Below are 16,778 nucleotides of genomic sequence, written 5' to 3'. Positions count from 1 at the left end.
TGTGTGGATATGGGGACATGTTTTAGTGGTGGATATTGCAGTTCTGGGTTAACAGCTGGACTCGATGGTCTTTAAGGTCTTTTTCCAGCTTTTCCTTGATTTCAGTTCCCTCCCTCTGGCTCCATTTGACAGAGAAAGCAGCAAGCACAGCCTGGGGCATTTTTATTTCTTTATTTTTTTTTAATAAACTTTATTCTATATTACAAATAGTTGTTGTTTTTTTTTTTTTCTTTTTTGTTCTGGACTGCAAAATAGGAATGCCTTATATTTACATACACAGGTATACAATTAATTATAACAAAGGTACAGAAGCTTTGCCTTTACCAAGTAACAACGGGATTCCAATTTAAATAGTATAGATTTTATGTCTTTCTTTTTTAAACTAGGATCAGTTCAAAAGAAAATCAAACTAACAACAACAACAACCTAAGAAAAAGGATCCCAACCTCCTTTCTAATGCTGTCTTGACATCTCTTTGAGGCTGTTAGTAACACTGTGGTGAAAGGAAATGTCTTTCCATTGATTTTAAATTGGAAGCTTTAGCAAAACAGAGAATGAGACTTCTGGGCTCACGTGTATGTCCAAGACACAGGGTCAGACACAAGGAAGGGCCTCTCTTGTGACCTTAAATAATCCAGTTGCCTCTCAATTCCTTGGGGAAAACACTGGGAGGATTTAGCTAGCACCTAATCTCTCTGCTTCCTTACCCCAGCCTGGGCTGGAAAGTGGAATTTCTCCAGGGAATGGAGAAAAAGCAGCATAGAAAGTTTAAATAACACCAAGTTTCTCTTAAGATACTTCAGAAAGGACTTCAAGCTTGGACATGTGCCTTGATTTCTCCGACTGGCTCTTGTGCCTCAGTCTATCTGAAAGTGAACAGCAGCTTCTCCACTGGGGAATGCCAGACCACACCAGTAAAAGAAGAGAATGCTGAAAAGAGCCTGAATGTCCTGGTTTTCCCTCTGTTTTCCACACCCAAGTTTGCTTTACTGAGCTTCCCTGCACACTGCTCTCTGCTGCGAGCATCTTTGAGGTGATCTGTTTCCAAGCAGAAAGAATTTCTTGAGGTAAACTCTCCATTTTTAGAACAGAAGATTAAAAAAAAATACCAACACCAAAACAAAAAACCAAACAAAACCAATCAAACAATGAACAAACAACGACGACAACAGAAATCAAACACGTGACAGATTGATTAGACTAAGCAGCTTTGTAACTTCACTGGGGTTTTGGTGGGTTTATTTTTCCAAGTGTAAATTCTGTTTGGTTTTTTTTAACTTCCTTGTTTTGACATCTTTCTACAATTTTTTTTTTTTTTTTCTGTAATCCTGTGTCCCTTTGGGTGCTTCTCCGAGTGTAGAGAACTGAGCCATCCCAAATAAAACAGGGTGAACAAGCTCTATTTTCAAAGTATTCTCCACAAACTAGTTATTCCCAGTAAGACAACAAGATTTTTTCGGAGGGGCATTGCACAGTCACAGAGGTGAGGGAAATCTGCAGGATTCTATGGACCAAACACTACCCTGAAATGGGAGCTGCACCAGGCACAAAGCAGGAAAATTCAGGCTGGGAATGGGCAGGAGGTTGAGGTTCACACCATGATGTTGAAGTTCACATGTTTTCCCAATTTCCTGCTCCACAGCACACCAAGTTTGGATGGCAAGAGTTAGGACATCCCAAAACCTCCACCTGCCCTGAAGGACAACTCTCACTACTTATATTTTCATTTCTCCTCTTTTGGAAGAGTTCCCAAATAGCAATGTCTCTTCCCAAAGGACTTCATTAAAGCCATGGAGATGGACAGATCTACATTTCATGTTTTGACTTAGTTCTGAACAATTGTCCTTCTGATGTTGGCTGTGATGTGCTTGGGTTTTTACCTCACAGGCATCCCAGGCTCCAGGAAATTCAGAGGGGACTCAAAAGGAAGGCTGACCACTGACTGGACTCTTCCAATTTGATCTATTGGTTTTCAATAGCATTATTAAAAATAATGACAATTATCTGATTTGCTTGGTTTCGTTCCCTTCATGGCAAACATTTTCTTGTGGGTGAATACACAAGACTGGGAAACACTTTTCAAGCTAAGCAATTACCAAATGAAATTCTGCTGGTAAAGCTTTTTCACGACCCAATAAATTTTATGGTCTTCAGTGTCAAAGATGCAAGGTAAGACAAGTGCAGTGGTACCACTACAAAGATGAAAATTGGCATAGCCCTCTTATCTAATGGAGCAAGGCTGATGTGTGCTGGGTTGGACCAAACCTTTGGATGTGTTCAGGACAGGATGAAGAGTGGGAAGAGAAGGACTGGGGGACGATTTAACATTCAGACTCTGTGATCTTAGAGGTCTTTTCCAACCCAAATGATTCTATGATTCTATGCTAGGAGAGGAAGGTGGCCGAATTTCTCCTCGATCGTTCTCCTATGCTGTCTGGTGGAGGGCAAACAATCTCCAACACCTCATTCCAGACACAAATTTCCCCACACTGGTGTCCACTGGAAAGCTCAATCTGCACCAGCACATGACGGGATGGATCAGGTCTCAGATCACTGTCACTGACAGCTGAGTCCCACTCACAGCGAGGACATGAGGTGTTTGCTGGAGCTATTCACCCTTTGTTCCTCTAACCCAGTGGCAAAGCCCCAAAGCAAAACCTGCAGTGAAGAAATAATCTTGACTCTCTCCATAGAACCTCAGAGAGTCTTCATGAGCTCCCTTTCCCCTCCCTGTTTCTGATGGTGCTGCAGGTGCCAGCGTTAATTATTTTATTGCAGTGTTTGAGAAATGCCCATAAAGATTGGCCTGTCATCTGGAATATTCTGGATATTAGGAGCCTGTCCATGAGCTTCTAGGAACTTTGGCTCCAGTTCTCTCCATGGGGCTTGAAAAAGTGTGGGACACTACTTATTTATCAGGAATTTTTGGTCAAGGGTTGAAAGGGAGGTGAGGGGAAAATAAATCAAAGGAAAAGAAAACATCCGTGTTGTAGTAGGGCTCATTCTTCTGCTTGTGTCTTTGTTTTTAGTTGTATTTTACATGCACGTAAAAAATAGTTAGCTCAACAGGTGAGGCTGGGAAGAAAGATGCCAAGACTTCTCATAGACTGGGGGATTCTGGGACACTGGTTGGAAATGGGAAGGGCACTGAAGGGGACAGGGGAGGAAGCCCACGCATTTACATCACAATTCTGGCACATTTTCCAAGCAAAAAAAGCAAATCCATCTCAAACACCAAAATAAAGCGAAACAGAAAGACAAAAAAATAAAGAGGAGATGAAAGAGAAGCAAAACGCAGATTTTCTTTCAAATCCTGGGCATGGGGGAAAGAAGAGGGTGGAGAGAAAGCAGAAATGCCTAAATGGGAAGTTTGGAAAGGGTTAAGACACCAATCTCCTGGTGCTTCCCATTTCCCCTAAATGTTTCATTCTCAGTGTCTCTGAGGTGTTCAAGTTTTTCTCGAAAAATATATATATATAATATACAGATGAAAAACTTCGTACCAGCAAGAAAAAATAAAATAACAACCATGGAAAACAACCATAACAAACCAAAAACACAGCCCTGAAAACATCAAAAAGAAACAGGGTGAGTCTCAGATTTCCCCTGTGGTGTTCCTCTGACTTCAGTAACAGTACAGGATCACACCAGTTCATTTTTAACTTTTTTTTTTTTCTGTTAAACAGCTTCTTCTTCCTCTCATGTGCGCATGTCCAGGCAGGATCGCCCATCACTCATAACCACTTCCCTCCAAGCCAGCTCTTTGTCCTTAGACTCCTACCATCCAGCTGTGAGTACAAGGCATGACAATAGGGTCCATATTTATCTTTTGTGGCACTTTGTTTGTCAAAACCTTTGGTTTCTTCCTTTTTTTTTTTTTATTTTTCCCTTTTTTTCTTCTTTTTTTTTTTTTAAATTTACGTACTTATAAAAAATACTGTGTTTGTGTTGTTTGTTGTCATTTTCTTACCACTGGCTCTGGTGGGACTTCCCACTTTCACAGCCATAATCAATGGATCCGGAACATGCGCCGACGTTACTAAAATGGATCAACAAAACCATGGCAGAACCAACCAAACCCAAACCATCCCCAATGCGCAGGCCTCTTAAAACTGCTGAGATGTCCATAAGGTGCATGATGAGTCCATCAGCTCAGCAATCCAACAGAAAGCAAGCAGAACCAAAAAGAAGAGGAAGGAACGCACACGCGCACACAGATACACACGCACACGCACAAAATAATTGGAATTGTAATCAAGAGAGAAATGTCTGGGGGTTTAAAACCAAGACGTGTCCCTAATTTGCTGTTTCAACGTGAATCTGGTGGTTTTTCTCCCCACAGACACGTCCAGTTTTGGACTGCTGTTCTTTGAGTGGTTTTGGACTCGCCTACGTGTGTATCTGCTTGGCTGAAGGAAACCCTCCCGCCGCCTGACTCCTGCTTGCACCACATCATCCCTCACACACACTCGGGATCTGTCACTCCCAAGAGGTTCTGGTTTGACAGCAAGAGACAGGAATGAACCCAAACAAACTCTGTCATCAATTTACACACCCTGTCTGCACCCCTTCCTCCCCCCAGGTGCAAAGCAGATCCAGGCTGTTGCTCCAAGGATGGGGTGAGGTGGACGTGGGCTGATTCTCCAGCTACTCCATCTGCCAGGGAGCTCTGCTCATGTCTGGGGAGATGAATGGTCACCCAGCTCTTGCCTCCCTGGTGTACAAGGAAGGTTCTCCATACCCCGAGGGTCTCTAATCATGGTGATATAAGGGCTGGCAGCTGTGTGAGTGGAACAGCTGAAGGCAAAAGAGATGCAGGAGCTCACTCCCCTTTGGTTGGCCATGAAACAAGTTGAGATGTTCTGGAGAAGCTGAGCAGAGGATGGGACAAGGACAGGGTGATCCCCCACAATTGTCCCATGGTGACAGCGATCCCTGAAGGGATAAGAAGTGCAAAGAGAGATAAAGTCCTTCCTATGCAGCAACTGTGCCTTCAGCAAGGCCTGTTGGTTCCAGAAATGGAGGAAAGGCCAGGAGTTGGCACCAAAAGGCAGATGGGCTCACAGCAGTTCAGAGACCTCCAGAAGACAGGCAGTTCAGCTGGGGGGATCTAGGTAGAAGAATTTTTTGCAGTATTTCATTTGGATTTCCTCCAAAATTTCCTTCCAAAATGTGTGGTGACATTTCCTCTTAGGAGTGGCTTGGAAGGAAGGCTTTACCATCAGCCCCGTACACCACCTCTCTTCACAGCAAGAATTTCAGTAACCCTCTGATATTCCACTGTGGGAAAACAACAGCTGTGTTCCAGTTGAGGAAACAAAATGGAAAGAACAGCTTAAAAAAAAATAAAATGTCCTTCTGGATCTTCTTTAGAGGCTGAGCTCCTTGCCTGGAGCAAACCGAGGCCTGTGGCTCCTGCTTTCCAAGCCAAGGTGGGAACGAGGGGGGATGATGCTGTGCTCTCCATGGCCAGGAGGAGCAGGACCACCACCACAGACAGGATGCCACCCAGCAGAGAGAGCGTTTTGCTGCAGTGCTACGACCAACAGGACACGACGGGAAAGACGGAGGGGGACACGCGGCTCTTGGAAAAATAAGAAGAACCATATGAAACACATGGGCAGGGGAGCGTCGGTCTCCTCATCCCCTCTTGACCCTTTCCCTGCCCCAGGAGAGCAGCTGTTCACCTAGGCAGGATGAGCCACAGTGGCCCTGCTCTGGACAGAGCTGTGGCATTTTTCAGGGAGCCTCCTCTCCCAGTGGGTCGCTATCAAGAGACAGAATTGCAATGGCTCTGCAGGAGAGGAGCTGGATTGGCTCTGCCCTCCAGGAGCCCTGCAGGCAGGCTGCCTTCCCCTTGGGGACACTTGAGTAATACTGAGTTCATTTCCATGTCCTCTCTAGAGGCTGTAGCCCTCAGAGGGCAGTTAAAGCAGCATGACAGAAGTTACCTCCCGGTTTCACCTCTGCAGAGTGGGGATGTGATGCTGGGGGAGGGTTGGTGGGGTTTCTTTGTGTGTTCAATAGTTTCTCTCTAGGGCAAAAGGCAGAGGGGAAGCTGTGAAAAGGAGAGCTCCACCCAAATGTCTTCATGGCCCCAGAGCCAAGATTCCTCTGCAGTCTTTTCTTTTAACCCCTGGGGCTCTGTTGCTTTGTCCATAGATTTGGAAAGAGAAGGAAAAGAGAGAAAGAGAGAGGGGGGAGAGAGAGAGAGGAGCGCTGTTTGGGTGACTCTGCTTACAGCCCATCAAAACTTGCACTTGGTAAAGATGATGATCTTGAGTGAGGCACGACTTGGTTTATCCCTCCCAGGGTGTCCCTGGCAGGACAGTTCTCAGCTGTCTATGCTCATGAGGGTTATAACTTGTTCAAGTTTGTAGGCAAGTTTCTGTTTCCCAGCCTGGTCGTCTTGATCGAGGGCTCCGAGAATCTGGAAAAGGAGAGAGGAAGAAGTGATAGGGATTTCAGTTTCTTTCCCCAAAATGACCATGTCTAGCATTTTAAAGCAGCAGAAGGGGGTTAGCTTTCTCTAAGGCAGATCCTAGGCTTAACTTAGATCATGCAAGACAAGTCAGTCAGCCAGGAGGGAGCTGGGCAGGGAGTTTGTGTTTGATCTGACTCAATGCAGACCTCTGGATTGCAACCAATCAAATGGGTTCTTGTCTTGGAGATCCATTATTTATTTATGAACTTTATCCTGGCCATGCCACTTGAGATGCCCTAAGGGGTCTCACAGGGCCTTCAATACATAATACCATACTGGACACCTTGAAGTCTGTGTTTGGACCATTTTGGGGTGTTGTAGGGTATCTGGAATGATGTTGGGCACAGTCCTTAAGCAACTTTTGCCCATTGTGGATGTAAAGCTCATGCAGGGCTCCTCTGCAGTGAGTTAACATCTGACCATCAACTACTTCAAACCAACTGAGCCTGACTGAACACGAGAGACAAAAACGGGGATTCAGAATCCCAGATCTTCCCTTTCCAAACCCCAAGCCTTGTCCCTCATTCCTTAAACCCTCCACCCTCCCAGCCAGGATGCAGACAGGTATCAGTGACCCACCAGGGGATGTGTGGGTCGTCCCCTGGCCCCCCAGAGGTGCCCCCAGGCTCTCACCTCCTCGCTGTACTTGCCCACGTAGGAGTAGATCTCGGAGAGCGCGCTCATGGTGTTGAACTCATTCATGTGCATGCGGGACTGCTCTGCCAAGTAAGCATTCATGTCCTGGTCACTGATTGCTGGCATCTTGGCGATGTCTGAGTAGTACCTGAGGGGCACAGACACAGGGGTTTCTTGAGGGGAAGAGCAGGAGGTCAAGAAGTGAAATCCACAAACAAAAAGGAGAAAAAAAATCCGCGCTTAGTGTTGGGTTTTTCTGGTTCCTCCGTGAAATAGCTGCTCATGCTCTTCTTTTACAGCAAGAAAGGTGACTTAGCCAAAGTGGAAATGACTGAGCACTCATCCTGAGCACCACATATGGCACTGGACATGGCACTTGGTGCTGTGGACATGGGCACTTGGTGCTATAGCTTCTCGGAGAGCGCGCTCATGGTGTTGAACTCATTCATGTGCATGCGGGACTGCTCTGCCAGGTAAGCATTCATGTCCTGGTCACTGATTGCTGGCATCTTGGCGATGTCTGAGTAGTACCTGAGGGGCACAGACACAGGGGTTTCTTGAGGGGAAGAGCAGGAGGTCAAGAAGTGAAATCCACAAACAAAAAGGAGAAAAAAAATCCGCGCTTAGTGTTGGGTTTTTCTGGTTCCTCCGTCAAATAGCTGCTCATGCTCTTCTTTTACAGCAAGAAAGGTGACTTAGCCAAAGTGGAAATGACTGAGCACTCATCCTGAGCACCACATATGGCACTGGACATGGCACTTGGTGCTATGGACATGGCACTTAGTGCTATAGCCTAGTTGAGGTGTTAGGGCGTAGGTTGGACTCAATGATCTTAGAGGTCTCTTCCAGCCTCATTATTCTGTGATTCTGTGATTCTGTGATATGTCTTGTATTCACCTCAATCTGAGAATATAGCCCCAAAGAGTATCCTGTAAACTTTCCCTGTGCCATCAATAGGAGCTGGATTGAAGCTGGATTACTTTGTCAGACATTCAAGGGATTTTAGCCCTGCCTCTCTTTCCAGAGAGACCTTGCTGCCCACTGAGAGCTCACAATTTCACTCCCACACACAGAGAAACCCCAAATATTTGTATTTTTTCTTGTACTATTCTCACCACTACATCTGCCCCCATTGCTAACATCACCCACCTTCCACACTCAATCCAGTCTGTCCCAGAAACTCTCTTGCTCAGCATCTCCTTTTTGCCCCACATTTTAAACTGGACTGATATTTGTGGCAAAAGCCTTCCACTCCAGTCTGACTGGGAAAAAAATCTGCTTTTCCTAGGAGTCAACATCATTCCCCTGGAGCTCAGGAGGACTGGGGGTTTATCCATAGGATCTGGATCCCCCAGAACCATTGCCCAGTAGGCTTCATCTGCAGAGTGATGTCTCTTTAAGGAAGTTGCTATTTTTGATGTCCTTCCTCCCCTGGGTAAGGCAGGCCTTGGAGGACAAGGTTTGCAGAAGGTAATCAGTCACTGTCACTCGCAGCTGTGCTCTGCTGTCAACTGGTTAATTAGACACCATCATTTACATTTTTAATTTCTGCAATTTGACATTTTGTGCACAAGGAAAAAAAAAAAAGAAGAAGAAGAAGGAGAAAAAAAAAAAAGCCCATAGCTGCAGTTTCTGCAATTTGACATTTTGTGCACAAGGAAAAAAAAAAGAAGAAGAAGAAGAAGGAGAAAAAAAAAGCCCATAGCTGCAGCAATCCACAATTTTATAATTAGGAGGCAGAGGGGACAGGGAGCCAAAAGAGCTGACAGGTGTCCTGTAAACAGCGTGGAGACACCTGCTGAGAGGGAGGCTGTTTGCCACTGCAGAGAAATTGGACATGGAAATGCTGTGTGGTGAGGATCCTTGAGGTGGATGAGTGGGAAAATACTCTGTGACAGAGCATGAGCAGCTCCTGTGGAAGACAGAACAGTGCAAGAGCATGGGGGGAAGCCCTTCCACACCAGGAGGCTCCAGTTGTGCTCAGTCTGGTTTTGTGCCCTTCAATCCCACCCTGATTTACCCAAATGAGTCAGTCTCTGTTGATAACCTGGTTTTGGTGGTGGGATGCTGATTTAATCCTTGGCAGAGGGAGGCATAGGAGGCAGAGGTCCTTCTTGCTTGACATTTTCCAAAGCTAAACTGTGTTTCACCATAAAAACTCCTGCAAACCTCATTAACTTTACTGCAACTTCCAGCAGGCACAAAAACATCTCTCTCCCTGGAGTCCTGGCATTTTGTCTTCTGGGCTTAGGACCAGCCAGAAATCTTAGACTAACTCAGTCCCATGGTCTAAATATTTCTCATTGCCAGTGCTCCAGCAAAAAGTGGTGTGGGTTTGATTTTCTTTACACTCTGCTGACCCTCTGTCCCCAGGTGGACCTGGGCAGTTGTCTGTGAGTAAAGTGAGCACCTGGCAATCCCAGGAGGCCCTGTCCTGCAGAACTGTCCCCAGGAGATGATGAAGAGGAGGAGGAATAAATATTTCTTAGACCTTTGCCACTCGCAGAAAAACTTAAACAGGTCTTGGCATCACCTGCTGGAGAAGATTGTGCTGCACACAGGAATTGGTGGCATTCATGACATGGCTGAGAAAACAAGGAATCTTAGGGTCAAAGAGCAAGGAATCTTAAGGTCAAAAAGCAAGGTCTGCCTTGGCACTGGAAAAAAAAATTCACCAGCACAATGCACAGACTTGTGGGGAAAACAGGCTGCAAAGCAGTGAAATACATTTATTTATGGTACCTGAAAAGAGAGCAGCTCCTCATGAATGTTGGCACTCTCCTGATGGGTGAAATGAGAAGGGGGCTCACCACACCAAAAATAAATGGGGTCAGTGGAGGAAGTCAGAGGTGCCAGTCTGGCTCTGACAAGAAGTTAAAATTCTCCTTTTCCTCTCTGGTTGAGCTGTCACCAAGTGGTGGCAGGATAGTGGGTGTAGGGACAGGGTGCTCTCAAAAACTGGAGAACAGACACACTTATCAACTCCTCCTGCAAGTTTGTCCTGTTTCCTTTCCGCCTGGTGGCAACAGACTCTTGAGTCTGTGACTCACAAGGGTTTGAAAGCTCCCCGTCCCCTTCCAGCCCTGCAGAGATCACTCCCCAGCAGCACAACACTCCCGTGACTCATCCAAACAAGGAAAAGCAGCAGGAAATGTTCCCTGGAGCCAAGGATGGGATGCACAGATCTGAGTTTCCAGAATCAGGGCTCAGGCCATGACAGACTCCCAGGATGTGATCTGGGGTCACAGGCCATCACCCACCAAAGCATCCTGGTCTCCTCCAGACTCAATTCCCTGGCATCACACACCTAATCATCATTTCCCTTTCAACCAAGGTGTCTTGTGGCAAAAATAAAAGAAAAAGAAGTGTAAACAAACATATACCAACGGCATAATCTAGATGAGTGGGAAGACATAATATCCTTCCATCCAGATTCTGCCATGGCCCAGTGACTTATTTATGCAGAAGAGTTTCTAATGAAGCCATCACTGTGCTCTCTAAAGAAATGATGAATGTATGTATTAAAGCATCCTACCAGGGAGATGACAACATCCCTGCTGAGTCTTTATTTACCTTCAATTCCAGCTCAGATCCTCAGAGGTACTTAGAGCCTCTCTGCCATTTGCATACCCCTAATGCAAAAACCACTGAGAAGCTGTCACCAAACCCCAGAGGCCCTTACATTCCCACTGCTGGAATTTGCAGGGCTGCCTGTGCTGCTTCCATCACCTCTAGCTGACAGCTCCCACAGCAGAGCTGGGCTGGGAGGCAGTGCCAGGGCAGCGAGGTGCCCTGTCACCTCTGGAGGGCCACCAGGTCTCACCTGAGGTAGGGACAGGTCTTTGACCCCTTTCCACAGCCAGCAGGTTGGGAACACAACACTGATCTGTATTCTCTCTGAATGAGACAGAAAGGTAGCAAAGCAAAGCACTAAATGCAGTTTAATCTGCCCCCAAAGGGTCAGGAGTGAGAATCCTGAGCAGATTTGGTGCTACTGCTGTGGTCCAGTTTTGCTCATCTCCAGTGTATCCTTCCCCAGCTGTTTCCAGAAGATCCTCAGATGGAGATCAAAAGATCCAGCCTTATGTGTCTGAGCTTCCCTGGATTCACAGGAGCAGCCTGCATTCTTACCTCAAGGCTCTCCATCCTCTGATGTGACGACAGCAAATTTGTCCATTAGACTTCATAAGCAATTAAAATCATGAGGAACTGGGGTAAACCCATCATTGCAGCACTCCAGCTCAGCTGGAGGATAACCAGACCGTGGGATGTGTCCTCCAGATATCACAGGAATAACAACTCACCCCAGCCTGCCTGGAATGGAGAGAGAGCCCAGGAGACCCTCCATTGCCATGGTGGATGGAGAAGGATTTGGGATGTACCAGGATACAGCTGGTACTCTTCTACTGGAAAAATAATTATTCTTGTTCCTTCCAACCTCATCTTTGCATTTTGTTTTTTGTTTTGTTTTGTTTTCCCAAGGAAAGCGACACAACAGTGACCTGGGCATCCATCACAGAGACCTGGGAATACATTTTGTCCTCTGTTTATCCAGGGATAAATGTTCTTTCCCTCGGTACCGACGGGGAAAGGCTCCTTAGTGGATCTGTTTCACAAGAATGACTGTGCCTGCTGCCGCTCAGTAACTCATTAACTCATCAAAAGAGAAGAGAAAAGCCACGTTGCCAGTGCTTCCTCCCCAGCCCGAAATTTCCCAGCACAGCCCATGGTTTAGGCAGCTTAGCATGGAGCTAATTGCCTTCCAAAAGATCTTTTTGTCATGGCTGTTGTTTGTCGCTGGGATGGGACTGCACTCATTAATAATCATTTTAGCATATGAAAAGCTTGTAACGAATCCATGTGCTGCAGACGGCAGACGCAATTACAGCAATAACATAATTAGGGTTATGCAATAGCCGCCTGTATCCAGACCACTGAAGGATGGAGAGGTGTGTGAAAGGGATACGGGGGGCTCTTCCAGCAGGGAAGGGCTGGTGGAAAGCTTGGGAGCAACCAGCTCTTTTTTGGGACGCACTGAAGCAGTGCAAGGACGCGCTGTCAGCTCTTGCACTGACACAGAATGGCACTTGGAGTTTCCCGGGGAGCATCTGAGCTGCTGGTGAGGCACTGGAATAGATTGCCCAGGGAAATCCGGGGATGCCCCATCCCTGGAAGTGTTCAAGGCCAGGCTGGATGGGGCTTGGAGCACCCTGGGATATGGAAGGTGTTCCTGCCCATGGCAGGGGGTGGAATGAGATGAGCTTCAAGGTCCCTTCCAACCCAAGCTGTTGAAGGGAACAGTTCTGTGTGTGCAAGCCCTAGAAAGGGCAGTGCTTTTATTTTGCCTGTTCATGGCTTTTCCTGCTGCTTGTCCCCTCGAAATAAAAAGAGGAGGGTTGAAGGACAGCTCTGCCTCAGTGGCTGAAGAGTGAATTGGTGCCCAGGTGGTTCCTCTGGGAGAGGAGATCACCCAGCACCACCTCAGAGCAGAGGATGTGTGGGGCTGCACCCTCCCCATATGGGCACATTTTCACCTTGCCAGCTGAAAGCTGCACTAAGAACAGCTCTTTACCATGATGAGAAAACACTGGCGCGTTTTTTTTTGGTTTTTTTTTTTTTTTTTTGGTTGGTTTTTTCTTGAGATGAAAAGTGAAGAAAGACAAGTGAGCAGTCTTCAGATACGCCAAAAGCTGCCCCAGAGAGGCAGGGAATGAGCTGTACCCCCTGCCACGGCGATGCCTGAGCTTTAATTACAGCCAGGGAGATTTTGGCTGCCCAGCAGGGAAAACACTCTGATGGGAAGGATGGGGAAGCACGGGAATGAATTGCCTGAGGACAGCAGAGGCTCTGTTGTTGGAGGTCTTTAAGAAAGGGGTAGACAAGCATCTGTCAGGAAGGCTTTAGACAGAGCTGATCCTGCCCTGAGGCAGGAGATGGTCGGGTTGACCTCCCGAGGCCCCCTCCAGCACTGTTTTTTATTATCTCCACTGACAACACCCCCTGCCTTGACCTTTGGTATGCTGCTTCTTGAGCCTTCTTTCCAGCAGAGAGAAAGGGGGCACAGAAAACTCATTTTTTAAAGCAGAGCCAGGATTTGCACCTCTCATGTGATGCTCTTTTTTAAAGCCCTCAGAGTTTCTCCTTAAAACCTCAATAACTCACAATGTTAGGGTACGTGCAGCTTTTTGTTGCTTTAAAGTGGTCCAGTTTGTCTTTCTTTCTAAAGTTAGCTGTAAAGTGGCTAACAGACATCACAAGCACTGCACAGGTAGAGATTTTCTTGTGACTTGAGAGCCCTGGAACCCCAGGCTGACACACCAGGTAGGTGAAATCCCAAATGGGTACAGGCTGTCTGTTTTGTGCACTCCAAACATGCTCATAAAGCTCTTCCAAACAAGACCTAGACCTCGACATCTAAAGGTTAATGGGATGCAAATCATAGCTGCTTCATGAATCACCAAGCCAAGAATATTTTGGGTTGGAAGGGACCTTAAAGATAATCCAGATCCACTCCTGCCATGGGCAGGGACACCTTCCACTGTCCCAGGGTGCTCCAAACCCTGTCCAGCCTGGCCTTGGACACTTCCAGGGATCCAGGGGCAGCCACAGCTGCTCTGGGCACCCTGTGCCAGGGCCTTCCTACCCTCTGAGTAAAGAATATCTTCCAGATATTTCACTTAAAACTCTCCCTTTTAGTTTAAAAGTGTTCCAGCTATCCTAAAAGTATCTGTACTTGTAAGGAAAAAAAGTAGATCATGGCCTCAGGAGTAGCACCAGCTGTGTCAGGCACTGTTTGCACCCAGGTTAACTCAATGAAATGTAAATGTTATAATTCTCAATCCCACATATCAGATCACTTTAAGCTTCTTTTGATCCTGAACCTGGCAAGCCTATTTTGAATGGGCTTCGTTGGATGACTCGTAAGTTAAGAACACTTGTGATGTCTCCATTGACTTAAAGTTTTTCTTAGAGGGGCTCTTTTCAGTGCACAATAAGCAGCCAAAAGGAGACCGAGTCCCTGCAGGGATGAGGGGAAAAAAAGAGCACCAGATTCTCTCCTTGCAGCCCTGCAGGTGTTTTGGGCACCAGTGTGAAATGGAAAAACTCTTTGACTTCTGCTTTTTGTGCTCTGCCCCTTTTCAGTCTCCCACATCCTTGCCTCCGTGCCAGGCTTCGGCAGGGAAACATCATATTGATTGTGATGCAGGCAATTAAATGGTGTTAATGAAGTTCAAACAAGTGTTATCATAAGCTTGGCAGCATGGAGAGAAATGAAAGGTCAGCCACAGCCCTTTGTCATTTTTCAGTGTGGTGTTGAATGCTAATGAGACAGTCCCAATTAGAACAGGCTCCCCTTTGTATTGCTTGGGGATTGCATCAAATGCTCCCAAGTTCTCCAGATTTCCAGGCTCAAAGGGGACATTTGAAGTAAACTTGAAAAGATGCAGATCTGAAGCAGCTCTAATGTAAATTCAGCAGAGCCTATGGAATTTTACTAACTGAAGTCAGATGAGATTCTGCTCTATCGTTACCATTCTTTTCCTCTTTTTATTATTTTTTAAAATGATAATTGAAAAGCCTTCACTTTGTTTTAGAACTACAGCCTGACTCTTCGTGGCTTCAACAAAAGCCAAATAGCCTGTCCCAATTTCCTGGGTTAATTGTCCTGCCTCATCAGGCCTCGTGTTCTGCAGCAGGAAATCCAAGATGTGGCTGCACTGGAACACCTTTTATCCACGTGTTTCCAGCTCTGTGTGTCTCATTTGAACAGGGAACCTGCTTTTTCCCAAAAGCCAGACTTTCTCAGCTGGACTGTTTCAGCAGGCAGAGTCCACCTCTGCTTCCAGCAATGTTATAAAAGGACTTTAATAAAATCACACAATAGTTTGGGTTGGAAGGGACATTAGAGGTCATCTAGTCCAACCCTCCTGCAATGAGCAGGGAGCATCTTCAACTAAATTTAAGTGATGCACAATAATTTTTTTGGTTGCTGTTGTCAGCAAATCCATTATCTTGAGTAATTATAGAAATGGGCACTAAAACAACCAGCCTCTCAAAATGTCATGGAAGATGTCCATTTCTTATATAGTTTTCCATTAAGTCGACAGGAAATTGCAAAACATTGGTAAATTTTAAAGTTTCTTAATTAGTCATTGTCATGCATCCCAATTCTGAAGGCAACTCTTTATTCATCACAAAGATGTAACTGAAAACATGAGAAAATCCCACGCTAAAACATGAGCCAAACAAACAAGTAAAACCAGTGAAGATTCCTGACAGTCTTGCTGTTGAAATCTTTTGGAATCAGATTTCCAGTTGACCACCCTGTGGAGGTGGACCACTGGTAAGGCCAGAAGCTGTAACTATTCCCTCACCAATGCACATTCCCAGGTGGAAAACAAATATTTGAAGGATTGGAGGGAGCTCCTTTCAGCCCTGCCTCCTCCTTCTCATGCCAAGGTCATTCCCTGCTCTGAGTTTTGTGAGTCCTAAAGGCTCCACACCAAGAAAACAGAGGTTTCAAAGGGATGGCTTGGGGTAACCCAGCTCATCTCCATTTCCAGACCTCTAAATCCAGGCATGTTTTAATCCAGAGTGCCTCAAGCTGGGCACAATCTACCACTGACTAATTACCCTCTTAGAGTTTCCTCCTTGTCAAAGAAGTTTGCTTGATTTCAGGTTCTTCTGATTTTCTTAACCACTTCTTAAACTCCCTGACTTTTTATCTCCTGATTCACTCTTTGAAGAAGCCTAGTGGTCTTGAAGGATGCCATCTCCAGCTGATGCTGACTACAGAAATAGCTCCAACCAGCACTAGAAACCTTTGGATTCGGAAAAACTCCCTCAAAGCACAATCGCGGAACGGAGAGCAGGAATTCATTAGCTCGGGGTAGAACTCAAATTATATTTTATTCATCCCTGATAGGTTTTTTCTTTCATCTCCCACAGCATCCAGGTGCCACTGCCTTGAGTCAGTGGAACTGACACACAAAAATAAAAGCAGGGAGGAAGCTCTAACCATATTCCGAAACCTGCAGTCTCCCCTTGGGCTTCAGTTCAAGTTGTCAGACATCAGTGCAGATAACAACCCAGCACATGCTGGGGACAGGAATCCAGGGCTGTTTACAAGCAGCAGGAGGTGTTATGTACCTCGTTTGCAAACCCAGTTGTTTGGGAAAACTTCCAAGGAAATGCAGCACCTATTGCTGAGGATCACTGGGCACCAGGATTTAGCTCCAGAAAGTTGTAAAGTGAAATCAATAGTGGAAAAAAAAAACCAACCCAAAATGGAAACTGCAGCCTTTTGTTTATCCAGAGGGAAAAGAGAAAAAGAGAAAAAAAGGTGTTTTTTGCATAAGGAAATATCCCATTCTCCACTTAAATACCTCAGTTTGCCACTCAAATACAGCATCTCCCAGGATAAAATCAACCCCTTTGAGATGAAAAACATTATTTGTCCACAGAAACCACGCAACCACACAGAGTGTTGCTAAAGCATCACTAGAGAATGACACCTTTGGGTCACTGTTGGTGCAAACTTGATTTCTAAATGGAACCTCCAACACTTGCTTCCCATTATCCAGGTCAATCCAGCAATCAGCCTCAATCCATACTAAGAAACTTGGACACGGTACCAAAAGTAGGTCATAATTAAGCA

At 45.9% G+C, this 16,778-nt stretch overlaps 1 protein-coding gene across 1 annotated transcript in view; it reads right to left on the bottom strand.

Annotated features, from left to right (window-relative positions):
• Positions 1-239: 239 nt before the first annotated feature.
• PLXNA4 (plexin A4) overlaps positions 240-16,778 on the bottom strand; it is a 458,075-nt gene continuing 441,536 nt past the window's right edge. The window contains exons 31-32 of the mRNA XM_039699488.1: positions 7,118-7,268; positions 240-6,430 (exon numbers count right to left, since the gene is read on the bottom strand). Of these exons, the coding sequence (XP_039555422.1) occupies positions 6,335-6,430; positions 7,118-7,268 (247 nt within the window). The 3' untranslated portion in view covers positions 240-6,334. The remainder of the gene's footprint in view (positions 6,431-7,117; positions 7,269-16,778) is intronic.

This window comes from Passer montanus, unplaced genomic scaffold, assembly GCF_014805655.1.
Source record: "Passer montanus isolate IOZ18808 unplaced genomic scaffold, ASM1480565v1 scaffold135, whole genome shotgun sequence".
Lineage (NCBI taxonomy): Eukaryota > Metazoa > Chordata > Aves > Passeriformes > Passeridae > Passer > Passer montanus.
This window is presented reverse-complemented; position numbering and strand designations above follow the sequence as displayed.